This window comes from Polypterus senegalus, chromosome 12, assembly GCF_016835505.1.
Source record: "Polypterus senegalus isolate Bchr_013 chromosome 12, ASM1683550v1, whole genome shotgun sequence".
NCBI lineage: Eukaryota > Metazoa > Chordata > Cladistia > Polypteriformes > Polypteridae > Polypterus > Polypterus senegalus.
In genome coordinates, this window is record NC_053165.1 from 126,578,113 (window position 1) to 126,596,961 (window position 18,849).

Consider the following 18,849-nt stretch of genomic DNA (forward strand, 5'->3'; position numbering starts at 1 on the left):
TAAAATTGAAGTAAAACGTTTAATGCAGGTAATATTTTGCACAATTCGTAAAGGCACTAAAAGCTAGCACAGACTGAGTGATTTTATTCAGTGCAGTATGTTCTTCATGAGAAGAGGAACTGTGTCTTCAGCCAGAAAACTGAAAAACTTTTGTTCATAAAGATAAACCTGCTTCTTTTGCTTAAATTAAAAGCAGACCAATTTAGTGTGTATAGTTATGTTGTTTACAGTAAGAGGTTGGATTTATTTATTTTTCTTCTGTTTGTGCACTGTTGTTTGGTACAGTAATTTAAAATTGAAGTAAAAAAGCAGCTAGCATTTTTTTTGCACAATTTTGTTACAGAAAGAAATTTAATTTAGTTTTGTTATTGTTAAACAGCCTTATTACTGTTATTTATTATCAATAAAAGTTTGATTGCTTAATTAATTTGTAGTTTTTTTAATACAAACAAAAAGAAAATATTTTAAACATGTTTTTTAATAAAGCCATTTTCGGTTTCGGTATCGGTTTTCGGCCAAGTGCATCCAAACATTTCGGTTTCGTTTTCGGCCCAGAATTTTCATTTCGGTGCATCCCTACCCACCACCAAACTGCTCATGCTGAATGATGTTACAGGCAGCATAATGTTCTTCATGGCTTCTCCAGACCCTTTCACTTCTGTCACGTGCTCAGGGTGAACCTGCTCTCATCTGTAAAAAGCACAGGGCACCAGTGGTGCATCTGCCAATTCTGGTATTCTGTGGCGAATGCCAATCGAGCTGCATGCTGCTGGGCAGTGAGCTCAGGGCCCACTAGAGGACATGGGGCCCTTGGGTCACCCTCATGAAGTCTTTCTGGTTGTTTGGTCAGAGACATTCACACCAGTGGCCTGCTGGAGGTCATTTTGTAGGGCTCTGGCAGTGCTCATCCTGTTCCTCCTTGCCCAAAGGCGCATGGCCCTCTCCAGCTCTCCTAAAGTACCTGCTTGTCTCCTAGAATCTCCTCCATGCCCTTGAGACTGTGCAGGGAGACACAGCAAACCTTCTGGCAATGACACGTATTGATGTGCCATCCTGGAGAAGTTGGACTACCTGTGCAACCTCTGTAGGGTCCAGGTATCGCCTCATGCTACCAGTAGTGACACTGACTGTAGCCAAATGTAAAACTAGTGAAGAAACAGTCAGAAAAGATGAGGAAGGAAAAATGTCAGTGGCCTCCACCTGTTAAACCATTCCTGTTTTGGGGGTCATCTCATTGTTGCCCCTCTAATGCGTCTGTTGTTAATTTCATTAACACCACAGCAGCTGAAACTGATTAACAACCCCCTCTGCTACTTAACTGACCAGATTAATATCCCATAGGTTTCATTGACTTTATGCTATACTCTGATTAAAAAGTGTTCCTTTAATTCTTTTGAGCAGTATATATATAGATAGATATATATATATATATATATATATATATATATATATATATATATAGATATAGATATAGATAGATAGATAGATATAGATATATATATATAGACTAGCAGAATACCCGCACTTCGCAGCGGAGAAGTAGTGTTTTAAAGAAGGTACGAAAAAGAAAAGGAAAAATTTTAAAACTAACGTAACATGATTGTTAATGTAATTGTTTTGTCATTGATATGAGTGTTGTTCTCATATCTATCTATATATATATTTCTCTATCTATCTATATATATATATATATATATATATATATATATATATATATATATATATATATATATATATATATATATACCCGCGCTTGGCAGCGGAGAAGTAGTGTGTTAAAGAAGGAAAGAGAAAGAAAAGGAACCATTTTAAAAATAATGTAACATGATTGTCAAAGTAATTGTTTTGTGTATTTGGCGGCAGCGTCGAAGTTGTTTTCGGTAGCTGCATCAGAAAATGTACCACGACGTCTGACACGCGTCCTTTTTACTGTTTTCTCACAGCTTGGATTGCTGCTGTCATATATATACACACACACACACACACACACACACACACATACATACATACATACATACATACATACATACATACACACACACACACACAAATTATATACATGTATGTGTGTGTGTGTGTGTGTGTATATATATATATATACACACATACATATACTTGTGTATATGTTTGTATGTGTCTATATGTGTGTGTATAGGTTTGGTCACTGAGTGCAAGGGAAAAATAATAAATTATAGTCTATAAGTTATTAAACAGTAAAACATTAACGTTTTAAGAAGTACAGGTACATTGAAATTACATTTTCTATGTGAACATTCAAATTTTTTGCAGGGTAACACCTTTCTGATATTGCTTCACTATCTTTCTACGCAACATTGTGGGAATTGGTGATCCTCTACCGATCTTGGTTTCTGAGAGACACTGCCACTCTGAGAAGCTCTTTTTATACCCAATCATGTTGCCAATTGACCTAATTAGTATTTATTGGTCTTCCAGCTCTTCGTTATGCTCAAATTTACTTTTTCCAGCCTCTTATTGCTACTTGTCTCAACTTTTTTGGGATTTGTTGACACACCGTGAAATTTTGAATCAACATATTTTTCCTTTAAAATGATACATTTACTCGGATTAAACGTTACATTCTACTACAAATAAAATATTGACATTTGCTATCTCCACATCATTGCATTCAGTTTTTATTCACAATTTGTTTAGTGTCACAACTTTTTTGGAATCCGGTTTGTGTATCTCTCTCTCTCTCTCTCTCTCTCTCTCTCTCTCTCTCTCTCTCTCTCTCTCTCTCTCTCTCTCTCTCTCTCTCTCTCTATATATATATATATATATATATATATATATATATATATATATATATATATATATATATATATATATATATATATATATATATATATATATATACACACATACTGTGTATATATATATTTTTTTATTATATATTGTAGCTCCAGTTCATAATACCACAAATTGCGTTTGATTATTTATTCTCATGAATTGCTTTGCTTATCTGTATAATAAGTGTATATGCCTGTCTTATCCTTTCACTTCACTTTTAACAAAAGCATAGCAGCAGACTTATAGCAGTTTCAAAAGGAATCAAAACTTTCAGTAGACTAAAGCAAAGTTTATATACTGTAGAATTAAAATCCCAGAAAGTATAATTCATATTGGATTTATATTAAGTACAATAAAATGCCACAGATAAATGGAAATCAGCTAGTGAGAAAATACTCTTCTCAAGAATTTGTGGTCATAGATCATCTTGTTTAGGTCACATGTTTTGGAACTGTCATGCTAAAAAAATCAGTTATATAAAATTTGTATTTGTAATGATACTTAATCCTCTAACAGCACCTTTCAGAGTTGTATATAGTATTTTACTGCTTAATGAATAATTTTTTGTGATAAATGATTTTATGTTGCTGGCATGTCTCCTTATTTTGAGCATCTGGAATGGTCCATATAAACCCAGGAGAATCGGGTGTCTGTTTTGCTTAAAATTAAAATTAAATCTAATTCACTTTATAAAGGACCGATTTTAAACTTCTTTAGAATATGGAACCTGTTCATTAGTGTTATTATTTAAGTAAGTATTCTATTTGTTCCTCTGCTAACCCTATGGATGACTTAATATCTAGGAGTGACTTTTTCCCATTGAATGCTCTTTATTTTTTTTCTCTCATGCTGAAAAAGGAGCCAAAGTTAGATACAAGTTGAATGGTTTGTAGTCATTCATTGAAATGCAATATATAAAACCAATGAATAAAAATAATACAATACAATTATACTACTACTTACTCATTTCTGAGATCTTTTAATATATTGTGAGGTTTACCATTGTGCATTGCTATAAAGCTGTTGTAAGCTGCTAGATCTACATGTTTTTAAAACATTAATTTTAATGAAGATTTGTGTAAGATCAGTTACACATTCTGTACACTGAGGGTTGTTTTTCTCTCATTTGTATTACCAGGACAAATTCAGACTCTGCTTTGCATACAAGTGCCTTGAATCCAAACCCACAGGATCCCCATTGTGAAACGATACCTCAGATGGGATTAGTGTTTCCACAGCGTAATGGTGAGTGGGTTACACATTTGCTTCAGTAAATGGGAGTATTATGCAGGTTATAGAAGGATGTGGGTTATCTAAATATTTGTAAACAAAATCCTCATTCTCTCTGCAATGAATGATTACCAGATGATTTATACAAGACTCAGTCTTATGCTCAATAGGTCCACAATCTGTTATCAACAACTCTAAATTAAAAAAAGCTTTTGAAACCGCTTTTGAAACCGCTGTAACCCAACCCCCCCTTTTTGTAGGCTACACACTGATGCCTTTTCATGTATTGACAATCGGGAATGCTTCCAGTGATCTATTTTTGTTGTCAGTTTTCAATACAAAGACAGGCTGAGACCTACTATAACCTGTTTAGTGTCTTACAATTGCCTTACAAGTGTCTTACAACCCTAACCCTAACCCTCTGTTACATCCACCACCTGCATGTCCTTTGTCACCACATCCATAAACCTTTTCTTAGGCCTTCCTCTTTTTTTGGCAACTCTGTCCTTAACATCTTTCTTCCAGTATACTCAGCATAGTATACTCAGCATCTCTCCTCTGCTCATGTCCAAACCAACGCAATCATTTACTATCTCCGCATCATCCAACGTTCTCTCTCTCTCTCTCTCTCATTCTCTTCATTCGTACACATTTCAAAGTACTTTTTCCATCTGCCCAACACACCCTTCTCACTTGTGAGTATGTGTCCGTCTTTATCCTTTATCATCCTAACCTGCTGCACATCTTTCCCAACTCGGTCCCTCCATCTAGCCAGTCGGCACAGGTCCTTTTCTTCTTCCTTAGTGTCCAGCCCCTCATACAACTCATCATACACCTTTTCTTTAGCCTTTGTCACCGCTCTCCTTCACCTTGCGCCTTTTCTCCTTGAACACTTGTCTACTTTCTTTATCTCACTGACTATCTCACTTCTTCTTTGCCATCCTATTTCTATGTATATTCTCCTGTACTTCCCCATTCCACAACCAGGTTTCCTTTTCCTCCTTCCTCTGTCCAGATGTCACGCCAAGCACCCTTCTTGCTGTCACTCTTACTACTTGTGCTGCAGTTCCCCAGCTAGCTGGTAACTCTTCACTGCCACCCAGTGTCTGTCTTGCCTCTTCCCTAAACTCAACCTTGCAGTCTTCCTTTTTCAATTTCCACTGTTTGATCCTTTGCTCTGCCCTCCCTCTCCTCCTCTTCTTTTTGATCTCCAACGTCATTCTACAGACCACCATCCTAAGCTGCCTAACTACACTTTCCCCTGCCACCACTTTTGCAGTCTTTAATCTCCTTCAGATTGACTCTTCTGCATAGGATATAATTTACCTGTGCGGATCTTCCTCCAATCTTGTATGTCACCCTATGTTCCTCCCTCTTCTTAAAATACGTATTCACCACAGCCATGCCCATCCTTTTTGCAAAATCCACTATCCTTTGACCTTCTTCATTCCTCGCCTTGACACCATACCTACTCATCACCTCCTCGTCTCCTCTGTTTCCTTCATCAACATGTCCATTGAAATCCGCTCCAATCACCACTTTCTGTCTCTTGGGTACACTGTCCATCACCTCATTCAACTCACTCCAGAAATCTACTTTCTCATCCATCAAACACCCAACTTGCGGGGCATATGCACTGACAACATTCATCATCACACCTTCAGTTTCCAGCTTCATAATCATAATATTTTCACCTCCAAAACACACTTGACACACTGCTCCTTTAGAATAATCCCTACCCCATTTCCCCTACTTCCATCCACACCATGATAGAACAATTTGAATCCATTCCAATCCACCTGGCCTTACTCCCCTTCCATTTAGTCTCTTGCACACACAATATATCAACCTTCCTTCTCTCCATCATATCGGCTAACTCTCATTCCTTTACCAGTCATACCGCCAAGATTCAAAGCTTCTACCCTCAGTTCCACTCTTTACCTTCCTCCTGTCCTTCTGCCTCCAGACACGTCTCCTCCATGACCCAACCCATTCTTCTCCTTCTTCGGCCAACTTTAGCCCAATTTCCGCCAGCACCCTGTTGGCCAACAGTACTGGTGGCGGCCATTGTTAACCCGTGCCTTGACCAATCCGGTATGGAAATTTGTATCATTGTCTGCATATTGATCTGGCAAAATTTTACACCGGATGCCCTTCCTGACATAACCCTCCCCATTTAACCGGGCTTGGGACCAGCACAAAGAAACATACTGGTTTGTGCATCACCTGTGGCTGGATTGTTTAGTGTCTTACAATATGCTTATTAATTAGAATTAATATCCCTTTACTGGTAAATCTGAAAAATCTTGTAATTGACTGAAAATGAAACACCTTGTAAAATAAAATAGAAAAGCCATCAAAATGTTTATTTGAATATTTTCGTCTGTCAGTTTGTGGTGATTCCAAAAAAAAATATGAAAAAAGTATGTTTAAAGATATCACAGTGACTTTTTTTTTTTCTTTTTTCCTAAAACGGATTCTAGATTAGATTAGATAAACTTTATTAATCTCATGGGCAAATTCAAATTCATAAAGCAACAGAAACATAAAAAGCAAGAATACAGGCTCACAGAACAGATAATTAAGCCAGTCAATCAATAAATAAATAAATACAAGCCTAATGAGTACATTGGGTGGAAGCATTGAATTGCCTAATACCAGTGGGGGTACTCTGGGCCTGTAGTTAAATGTGCTCGAAGAAAGCGCCACCTGGAGAGAATTATTCAAAGTTCAACATTTGACTTTACAGCCCCAGTAGAAATTTATTTATTTAAGTACCAACGAATGCAGATTCTCTGCCTTGCAGCTAAATATCTCTCTATTATAAAAAAAAAAATCTTGGAAGGGAGAACAGGGAGACGAGACATGATCTTCTCGGAAGACACTTAAAAGACCCGCGAGCTGAAAGAGATTGGTCACGGAGCGTCTCACGGGTACCTTAAAGATGAGATTTGAGGCCAAGAGATTGTCCCAGGACCGTCTTGCGGGGACATGGAACATGAGATTCTTGCAAGTGACGCACTACTTACAACCATTTTCAAATAAGTCCACGGTCATCAAAACTCTCAGTCGTGTAAAGGCTTTTAGCGTACACAGATCTTATGCTTTCAGCTCATTTAAAGCATATAAGGACAATACGTTGTAGATGAAACGTCAACGACTAAGCGAAGAAGAAAAGAGACCCAAAAGCGTTGGAGAGAAAAAAATGTAGATAAGAGATTATGAAAGCAGTGAAATTTTAAAGGCTCAAAAAAAAAAAAGATACTCGAAAAAAGGAAAAATGATCATCACGGACCAGTTTTAATTGAAAAATATCAGGACAAAGGAAGATCATAAATAACATATAGTAAAAAACAAAGTAAAACATAAAGAGGTTCAAAAACGAGGGGGCAAAACCCATGCAGAGCAGGTTAGAGATCATGGAAACAGTGGAATTCAAAAGACACAAAAAGACTTAAGGGCGATATACATGCAGAGCAAGTTACAGAATATAAAAGCAGAAAAATTTGAAAGTATCAAAAAAAAAGATTGTTAGTGCTAATGCTATCTTTACTAAGAGAAATTATTACTCTGTGAAATAACGGAAAGGCGAATAGAGATCGAATATATGGACATAGCTGATATGTCAGAAGTATGGAAATATTGTAAGGCTTTGAAGTTTAAGTCAGAGACTTGTAGATCGTCTAATTTGTGTTGCCATCAGGGAAAAATAGTGTTTCTACACAATGAGGAGGCATATCCAAGAGAATTTAAAAATTTGATGTTTGGGGAAAGTGAAATCCACAAATGGTCAGTCATTTCCCAACCCGCTATATCCGAAAATAGGGTCACGGGGGTCTGCTGGAGCCAATCCCAGCCAGTACAGGGCGCTTGTCAGGAACAAACCCCGGGCATGGCGCTAGCCCACTGCAGAATCCACAAACACTACAGGCAAAATATACGAGTCTACAATAATCTTTTCGTGTTTGCATCATTCAATGCTCAAAACAAACGTTACGAGAATCATATTCAGTGTTATTGATTATCTCCTCCTTAAAAATACTGAAGGGACATTTTAGTGTCATGCTTGTACTTTCTATATTTTATGGGTTTAGAGAGTAACATAAAAGTAAATTAATTACTAATGTAATTAGGTTTTCCAGGAAATAAAAAGTAAAGTAATCACATTTAATTTGAGAAAAGAAATTTATAATAGGGTAGTTGCTCACAAAACATAATCTAACTCTGGAAATACTTTATTCACAAATGGATTTATTACCCTGCAGTAGATTTAATGAGATGTTACTAGCTATTGCCTTTTTTCCTGGCTTATACAAAAAGGTGTGAATGTCTGTGCACTCTAAAAGTTTATACTATGGTTAATGTAAAAAGTAGTTTTCCTAATTGATCAATGCTGGCTTTCTGCTCTTTTTAAAGCATATATAAACAGTATGGTTAAGAATGTATATATAACAAGTTTAAGTTTAGAGATTTGTAAGAAATGTACTTTGTAAGCCCCAAACATTTTTAGGTGTGTTCACATATAATGCACAAAGCACCTATGGCGAAATTCCACTTCTGTCTGTCTGTCTTCTTATTTATATAATTTTAAGGAATTATTGTATTTTAATTAATATTAATAGGAAGATGGAAAACTTATTTCAGTACCTTTTCTCCTTTGTTTGGGTAATATTGATACTGATTTTATGCTAGTATAGGTTATTTTCTATTAATAGCTATTTTTCTATTGCTAATTACTATTGCTAACTAATACTCTTGTTTTTTTAAAAACAATAATTAGCCACAGATCCTCCACCACTGACACACATCGGTCAATGCCATTTTCACATCACTGAAATTGCAGTAAGCTGTGTATGAAAGCTATTGAGTAACCAACCACAAGCCTGTTCGAGCTTGGTTTTTAACTCCGTTGTAATGTGCTGTTAAAAGGCACCTATTTAATTTAGTTATTATCACTTTAACTTTTGAATACAACTCATTGTTACAAAATAATTTTAATTAATAAGAATGTAGTAATTGACTCTTGAATGAAGGAAATAAAAAAAAAATAAATGCTCCAACTTTCAAATCAGTTAACTTAGTCGCAGAACGCACCTGAATATTACACCATGCAAACTTTGTCTCACTTGTTGTACTCCACAAGGTAAATGTTAAGTCTTTGGAAATGATATAGCTCAGTTTATAGTGTAAATGCAGTTGCATTGAGTCTGATCATTATCCAACTTACTTAGTGTTTTGTGTAAATATGATTATTGAGATCATTTAAAGTCAATTTTTAAATAATGTTTATTTTTCAACAGCAAGCGTTAGTGAGGCTGAGGCAAATGAAGTAGGAGATGGTAAGTGAAAATGCAGAAATTTTATTGGCACGTAGTGTGGTGGTGTGCTTTAGGTGGTTATGTTTACCACAATATTCTGCTTAATTAAATAGATATTCATTTTCACAATGATTGTGTACATTACATGCAAAATGTTTAGGAAAGTAGTTTGTGAGGAAATGTAAGTAAAAATCAGATTTTTTTTTCTTTAATTGCAATGATTTATTTGTCATCTTGTTTTCATTATTTACATAAATTCCAAAGAGTGAATTTTTAATAACAGATTAAAATTAGGCCTCAGTGTCAGGCTTTGGACTTTTTTCATCATATATTGATTTTCACTTTTCCCTTTGGCTACATTCTTTTTTGTCTCTGCGCTTACGACTTTTGCCTGCCTTTTTGACCACGATTCTGGGTGTGTTTTGCTCTCATGATTTATATTCATGTCTCATGACAATACTGACTCTGCATTCTGTACATACTGGAATTGATTTGATAAATAAGTACTAAACCAGGCAAGAGAAGTGCCTGTAAATACAATGGCATTTTCCATCCTCTGTTTTAAAATAGAATGGTCAATAGAATCAAACAATGTATTTAACTCTTAACAGCATAATTACAGTGGAATTACCTTCATCAGAAGATATCAGAATGTTGTTTATAACACGTTAGTGCATTTTCTGTACTTTGACTGGTGTGGAAACAAAAGACTGGAATTTCAGAAATAAATTGTTATGAGTAAGGTGAGACTAAAACTGATTGGCAACTACTTTTTGAAAGAATTTAGACAGAAAAGGTATATTTGAATTGAGCATATTAAGTGTATGTGGGCCTAGGTCTGCAAGTAATGGTTTGATAACAGACACTTTTAGTGCATCAGGAACTGCACCATTCAGTAATGGGATATTGATAATGCTAAGAATGAGTTGTGCTTCCAAACCATTCTTTGAGCTTTTTACTAGTTTTGTTGGCACTGGTTCTAAGGAATAAATAGTAGGTTTCTTTTCAGAAATTAAATTAGTATGGTGTTGCACCATGTTAGCCATTATGGATGCAAAGAAAAGTCAAGCAAAATGAAACCTTTTATTGGCAAGGTTTTATTGCAAACTTTCAAGGCAGCTCAGCTACCTTCAAGCAAGATGTAATGGAAACAGAAATTAAGGTTAAAACTTCCTGTTCTTTCTTTGTAAAGTGATGCATACAAGACGAGGCAGGGCTTGCCAAGCTAGCATTAGGTTTACAATGTGGTGCTGAGGTCTGGGATCTTATGTTTTAGATTTTGTCATTAAATAAAGTCATAAACGTTTGTACTGTTAATGTATGTAGGTGTTTTGCATTGTAATTCAGAATGCCCATTTGTTAGATTAGCTGCTGTTTTAAACAGTACATGAGGATTATTATTAATGTTATCTATTAACACTCTCTTTCCATGCAATTTGAAATACCTGCAGCTTTGTTGCTCTCTATCTTTGCTCCAGTTTTCAACACTGTTTTTTAAGAGCTCTAGTGCTCTAATTAAACAAGGGTGAGTTTCTACTTGCTTTGATCACTTTTGTTTTAAGGGGAGCCACTGTATCCAAAGTAGTGCTTCTAAATATTTAGAAGTGATTTGCATTTTGTCACAATAAATTATTCCAAACCATCTCCTCATCCAGTATGTCTAGATATATGAAGGGATGTGTATCCAATTGGTGATCCCTCAGGTAACAGTGTCAGATTTACTAAGCCTGGTTTCAGTGAGAAGACACAAATATAATTTACTAAAGCAGCTTTGTTTCCAAGAGACAATCTATACTTATAAAAGGCAAAGCCCTGACTGACTGACTCATCACTAATTCTCCAACTTCCTGGGTAGGTAGAAGACTGAAATTTGGCAGGCTTATTCCTTACAGCTTACTTACAAAAGTTAAGCAGGTTTCATTTCGTAATTCTACACGTAACGGTCATAATGGTCGACAAGTCCGCCATGTTGAACTTTCTTATTTATGGCCTCATCTTCACGAAATTTGGTAGGCGGCTTCCCTGCGCTAACCGAAACCAATGTACGTACTTATTTCGGTGGTATGACGCCACTGTCGGCCGCCATATTGAACTTTCCAACGTCACTAATTCTCCAACTTCCCGTGTAGGTAGAAGGCTGAAATTTGGCAGGCTCATTCTTTACAACTTACTTGCAAAAGTTAAGCAGGTTTCATTTCGAAATTCTATGCATAACGGTTGACAACGTTCGCCATGTTGAACTTTCTTATTTATGGCCCCATCTTCACGAAATTTGGTAGGCGTCCTCCCTGCGCTAACCTAAACCAATGTACGTACTTATTTTGGTGGTATGACGCCACTGCCGGTCACCATATTGAACTTTCCAACAGTCTTTGTTACTTATGGGCCCTCTAAAGAAATTTGGTATGCGGGTTCCCAACGCTAACTGAATCCTACTTACGTGCATATATACGTCCATAGCCTGCAGCTCGGTCACCGTGTGAGGCGGCGTTGGGTCCCTCATCCCAATGCCTCCCACGTTGTTGGCTGCCTGCATATATAAGGCCGTCCGTCGCTCCGGTCTCTACATTCCCTTTCTTGCTTCGCCACGGGATTCACGTCTCCCTGCTGATAACTATAGCGTTTTTATTTAATCCACGGCTTCTCCGATATTTTATTGTTCGTTTATTACGATTATAGTTATTGTGTAGGTATTTTAGACTTACTTTACATTGTACAGGTACCCATTTCCTTTGTCGTTCCAACCATACCCGCATTAACATGTCTATCGAGGTGATCACCATTGATCAAAGAACTGTCACTTACCGAGTGGTTTCCATGCCCGGAGATGGCACCTGCCTTTTCCATTCTCTTTGTTACATATTGCATGACCATATCAGGCTCACTTTTTGATATCCGGAGGAACATTGTGTCTTATGTATTGAATGACTGGGACATGTTCAAGGTGTTAACTGATGACAGTACAGGAGATAATTATACTACACAGGAGCACTAGAAGAGTGCCCTTCACCTGTGGTTCTGCATGTCAGTTAATGGCTGCTGCCAAATTGTTCGGTTGTTGCTTTTAAGTATATCGAAATGGCCAAATATATTATACCTTTCAACAACCGCCAGTTCTTCTTAAACATCTTAGATTCACAAGTGACGATTTCAGTAGTGGACACTTTGATGTTTATGAATTTTTAAACTCTCCAAAGCAGGATGCGAAGTTATCAATGAAACCGGTTGTATGCTTACAGCGCTTGACAGATGCCGAATGTCACTTCAACACAAGTCCTGCAAATACTGTCGTAATTGAAACAAACCATGAAACTCAAACCAATTATGACAGCAGCAATCCAAGCTGTGAGATTTGAAACAAGATTACTGTTCACATGGCCAACTGTACATTGCATGCTCAAGAGTAAGCTCAGTACACAGCTTGGTCATATTACAACCGGAGGGCCGAACTGACAATGTGGTATACAAAGAGATCCTTAACAAATGATTATTGGTATATTTTCCCTCAGTTTAAAAAGGTTTAATTTTCTTCTTAATAAAAGTTTTAAGGCAGTACTTTGCCGCTGCGAAGCACAGGTGTGTTGCTAATGTTTAATAAGCAGCATTTAAAACTGCAAAGATTTTTCTGAACTGGTGTTATATATTATTTTTTATTTAAATTTTTTTTATTGCTTGAGAGGAGTATAGCAGATAATGTGAAAGATGTTTCAAAGTGATTCAGTATTGTAGTAGTAAAAGAACAGTCAAGGAGGAGGTGAAGTGTATCAGGCATATTAAAGACAGTTGCAGATGCTCTTCACATGTGAGGAAGTGGATAATCTCCCAAAAGTAACAGGGACTACTAAGGGGAGTACTGGGTGATTTGGAAATAATAGAGGGAAAAGTACTGCTTAGATTAAGTAGATAGAAATAAAAAAAAAAAATTAAAAAAAATGCCAGGACCAAATAATGTTACTGAGTATGTGTATAAACCCTTGACACATTTTTTAGTAAGTCATTGTACACTGGGGAAATTCTGAAGTACTGGAAAATGTCATATATTATCCTGTTATATAAAAAGCATGGTCAGGCTGATCCAAGTTGGAAACTTGTCAAAAGTACATTCTTGCATTAATATTAGGAAGTGTTTCTTCACCCAGAGATCCACAGACACATGAAATAAGTAACCAGGTAGTGTGTTAGACAGAACTTTAGGGACCTTCCAAACTAGACTTTTTTTTGTTCTGGGATAATTAAATGGCTAGAACTGGGCTGAATGGCCTGCTCTCATCTATACTGTTCTAATGTTCCGTTCTTTTTTTTTTTTCCTCTGGGAAAGTGCATCAAATTTAACAAATATATTGCAGAATTCTTAGTTCTAATAGTTTTTATGATTTCAATTTTGTGTAGAGAGTCATTGTCATGCTGCAGAATGAAGTTGAGCCAGGTATTGCTGTATTATAGATAAGAGTCTTCCATTACTTCTCAACAGTGAATGGTCATCAATTTTGATCAGATCACTAACTGTGGAATTGTGCTTTAGCGTTACCTGCAGAAATTCATCCATGTACCAGTTTCAAAAACCTAAGCAGACAGACTGCCTTGCTTCAGAGTCAAAAAGTTTAACTTATCAGTCCTGAGCACCTGCTGCCATTTTTCTGCAAACCTTGTGTTTCCCTGCGTATGTAATCGTTTGGCTTTATTTCCACTTTAGTGAATTAGCTTTTTGGTTGCACTTCTTCCATGAAAACCACTTCACTAGACTCTAGTTAAATGCACCAGGGTCTCAGTGGTTTCTGCCAGTTTTTCATTGATAGCAGTGCTGGACGTTGATTTTTAAAACGTAGTAACCTTGATCACAGTTCTTAATTGGTGTACTCATTTTTCTTGGTCAGCCACTTCTTTTGTGGATCTTATACTTGCCCATTTGATTGTGCTTCAGCAGAAGAGCATGGAGGGCACTTCTGTAAATGTTTGTTTGCTTGGAGAAACCTTGATGATGCAGGATGATTTCCTTGTGTCTTGTCATTATGTTTATTTTTGCCATGGTGTATGATTAGCAGGCTAAATCAACAAATCTACCACATCTTCACCTTTTCATTATGGCTTTCCCTTGCCCAGTTATTATGCCTGTACACATTTCTTTTAGTTCATCACTTTTGTTCAGCTTATGCATCATGTTATTGATCTTCAGCACCCAATTTTTGTATATTTATAGTCGTCTTAGTGTTAGACCTGAGTGTTACTTGGTCTGCGAAAACTGTGTTAAAAGCTTTAGTCCCGAGTGTCACATCTGCAAATGTATGCATGCGTCTTGTGTAAGCGTTAGAACCAAGAATCACTCAGGCTGTCACCGTAAGTCCCGAGCATCACATGGGCAATGTTATCGGTGTGTCTTCTCCTCTCACCTGTAAGTGTAACCCACCCCGTAATAATGTCTTGTAAGAAATGTTTTTCAGCAGCTCAGGTGTTGCAAGCTATTGCTAGTGATACAAGCAGTGATGCTGAGAAGCTTCTCATCAGCAGTGATGAGGAAGTGAATCTGTCCTCAGGTGGTAAAACTGAAATGGACAGTGACCTCAAAAGTGATTTTGATGAATCCAAAAGTGACCCTCGCATCTGGCTGTCTGTTGGCCCTGCTTCAAATAAACCAGTGACACCTTGTTTTGATTTTTTGGGACAACCAGAAATAAAAATGGACTTTGACAGCCAAGATCCACTCACTTATGTGAAGTTATTCCTGGATGATGACGTAATCGACAAAATTGTTGTCAAGATGAATCATTACGCAAAGCAGTGTCGGGCAAATAACCATACACCTAAGCAGTTTCCCATTCAGAAAGATATGAACCAGTAACTGCTGATATCTGGGCCTTTTTAGGTTTATTGATATTGCCAAAACTTGTAATAAAACCTGAGAAGTGATGGTACTGGTCCAAGAACAAAACTTGGGCAACACCGTTCTTTGGAGAAATGTTCTGAATGTAGGTTTTCACGAATTATGAAATATCTGTGCTTTACCAACAATGAAAACAGATGAGGTATTTCACTGCCTCATGCCAGACCTGGCTATGTCATCACCTTAGTTGACCAGAAGGCAGTGCAGGATCTGAGATCAGTTGTTCTGTGCTGGCCTCCACTAACTACCTCTCAGCTATACAAGAACATTGCAATGCTGTCAGAAGGAAGGGCCCACGGTCTCTGTTATATACAAATACCAAGTCAACCAGGCACACATTTAACTTGGACACTGCGCAAGTGAGAGTCAAGGCAAATACTAAAAGTGCCAGAGAGATGATGGAATTGTGGCTATCAAATGAAAACGCCATTAACCGTAGAATGCCTGAAGCCTAAGAAAAAACTTGCAATCCCGGCCCACCTTAAATCTCTTTGCACGTCTCCATCAGGGTTTTTTGTTTTGTAAATGTGTCGGTTAGCACAAACAGCAAGCAGCCTGCTATCCCATCCCCTGCCTTGACGGAGCTCATGGGCAAAACGTTCTCCCAGCTCAAGCCAATGGTTTTTATCTGTGTATAAGGTTCCTGGAGTTGTAAAATAATACAGTATATCGTTATTTGGAATTCATGCACTTCATGTGTGTTCCATGTCTACAAAGATCTGGGTAAGTGTAGGATGAAAGGAAATAAATGCGAGGTTAAGAAATGCTAACACATACCTAAAGCAGAAAATATTTCCATGTTATACTAATAATGACATGAAGTGTATAATGTGTGATGACTTTAGTCCAAATATCAAATAAACACATGTGCGTTTATTCAAGAATGTAATCAAAGGGGGGGAAAAAAGGATTTGATTTACATGTTGTTGTCAATCAGTTAAAAACCCAAGCTCAAAAAATGTCAATTGACTGGAAGTTTATATGTGTTCTTGAGTGGTGCAGAGGTAAGAACTGATGCCTTATAACCCAAAGGTCCTGGGTTTGAGACCAATCACTCTGCATTTTGAGAACTGAGCTGTTAGAGAGGGAGAGGCAAGTTCATTGTACCACGTGAATGTCACTGAGAGAATACAACTGAATAATAAAAAAAACAAGCTGTAACTTTTACAAGAAGCCAAAATTTATACATAGTGTTACAGACTCAAATCAAATGTATATTTTCATTATATGATAGTAATAATAATAATAGCAGCTCACTATGGTCTTTGAAATGTTTGAAACCTCATGCGAGATGCAGATCACGAGGCACGGCAGCAAGCAGCAGGACAACAGCTGATCCCGCAAAGAGGAGATGGAAAGCTGTGTTTGTTTCTCATTATATCACTGTTTGTTTAAGAGGGGGTTTCAGAGGAACAGCCACATCCCCTTGGGGCCACATTCACCATGTTCACGCTTCCTCCTTCAGCTTTGTTCACATCTTTGTGAATTAAGCGCCCCGCAAAACCAGGCGTGACAGAACATCCACATTAATGTGCGCAGAGCCGGGACAATGACGGACACTAAAATTAAATGGCTGCAAGCTCAAGAACCTTCTCGTGAGATGGGAGTTCATATCCTTCTGTTGGTATAGCCACTGAAGGGGACCGTGATTGGTCACCAAGGTAAACTTACGATCCCATAAATCGTTTGAAAAAGTTTGGGAACCCCTCTTAATTCTTTGGATTTTTGTTTATCATTGGCCGAGCTTTCAAACACCCTCTAGACGCTTCCTATAGACGGATGGAGGAATTTTTGACCCTTCTTCCATAAAAAATCTGTCCAGTTCAGTTAAATTTGATGGCTGCTGAGCATGGACAGCCTGCTTTAAATCATCCCATAGATTTTTCGATTTTATTCAAGTCGGGGTCTGTGACAGCCATTCCAGAACATTGTACTTCTCCCTCTGCATGAAAGCCTTTGTAGATTTTGAACTGTGTTTTGGGTGATTGTCTTGTTGAAATATCCATCCCCTCCATAACTTCAACTTTGTGACTGATGCTCGAACATTATCCTGAAGAATTTGTTGATATAGGGTTCAATTTTATCCGACCCTCGACTTTATCAAGGGCCCCAGTCCCTGAACTAGCCACACAGCCCCACAGCATGATGGAACCTCCACCATATTTGACAGTAGTTAGCAGGTGTTTTTCTTGGAATGCGGTGGTGTTCTTCCTCCATGAAAAATGCTTTTTGTTATGACCAAATAACTCAATTTTTGTCTCATCAGGCCAAAGCACTTTGTTCCAAAATGAATCTGGCTTGTCTAAATTAGCATTTGCATACAACAAGTGACTCTGTGGAGTGATTGTAAAAAGGGCTTCTTTCTCATCACCCTGTCTTACAGATGTTCTTTGTGCAAATTAAGTTGAATTGTAGAATGATGTACAGGTAACACCATCTGCAGCAAGATGCTCTTGGAGGTCTTTGGAGGTGATCTGTAGGTTGTCTTTAACCATTCTCCCAATCCTACGCATATGCCGCTCCTGTATTTTTCTTGGCCTGCCAGACCTGAGTTTAACAGCAACTGTGCCTGTGGCCTTCCATTTCCTGATTACATTTTTTACAGTTGAAACTGATAGTTTTTTGGTAGCCTTCCCCTAAACCATGATACTGAGCAATCTTTGTTTTCAGGTCGTTTGAGAGTTGCTTTGAGGATCCCATGCTGTCACTTTTCAGAATAGAGTCAAAGGGAAGCACAACTTGCAATTGACCACCTTAAATACCTTTTCTCATGATTGGACACACCTGTCTATGAGGTTCAAGGCTTAATGAGCTAATCCAACCAATTTGGTGTTGTAAGTAATTAGTATTGAGCAGTTACATGCATTTAAATCAGCAAAATTACAAGGGTACCCAAATTTTTGCACATTTGATTTAATTTCATACAAGTAAATACTGCTTCACTAAAAATCTTTGTTCAGAAAACACCCTAGTACTCAGATGTTCCTAGGAAATGAAAGACATACCACTATTCTCTTTTTTTTGTTGAAATTAGAGTAAATTATTATGCAGGCTGAGAGGGGTTCCCAAACTTTTCCATATGACTGTAATAATGGAGAGCCTCCACAGCCCACTTAATTGCCAAACACTCCATCTCAATTGTTGAATGATTACTCTCCTGCAGAAGCAATTTCTTACTCAAAAACATGATGGGGCGCAAATCACCATAGAAAACCTGAGACAGTACAGCGCCTAAACTTGAACGCACTAGCGTCTGTCTGTAGGACAAAATCTTTAGAGAAATCAGGATTCCGCAAAACCGGGTAAGAAGGCAAAGCAGTTTTCAAATCACAGAAGGACTGTTCACAATCGTCCGACCAGATAACAGGGCAGTTCTTTCTGCCCCTTGCAAGATCGGAAAGTGGAGCAGCCCTATGCGCAAAATCCAGGATGAACCTTCTATAATAACCGGCAAGCCCCAGAAATGCTCAAACCTGTTTCTGCTTCTCCAGATGTGGGTAAGCAAGCACCTTGTCTATCTTTTTTAGTTGAGGTCAAACCAACTCCCTGCCCATAGAATTACCCAGGTAATGAGTTTAAGACATACCCAACCTACGTTTCTTAGGGTTAGCT

General features: G+C 37.6%; 1 protein-coding gene across 1 annotated transcript in view; it reads left to right on the forward strand.

Moving 5' to 3' along the window:
* Positions 1 to 18,849, forward strand: part of crtc3 (CREB regulated transcription coactivator 3) — a 218,072-nt gene that overhangs the window by 101,579 nt on the left and 97,644 nt on the right. Inside the window, exons 6-7 of the mRNA XM_039773390.1 lie at positions 3,950 to 4,056; positions 9,342 to 9,380. Coding sequence (XP_039629324.1) covers positions 3,950 to 4,056; positions 9,342 to 9,380 — 146 coding nt within the window. The remainder of the gene's footprint in view (positions 1 to 3,949; positions 4,057 to 9,341; positions 9,381 to 18,849) is intronic.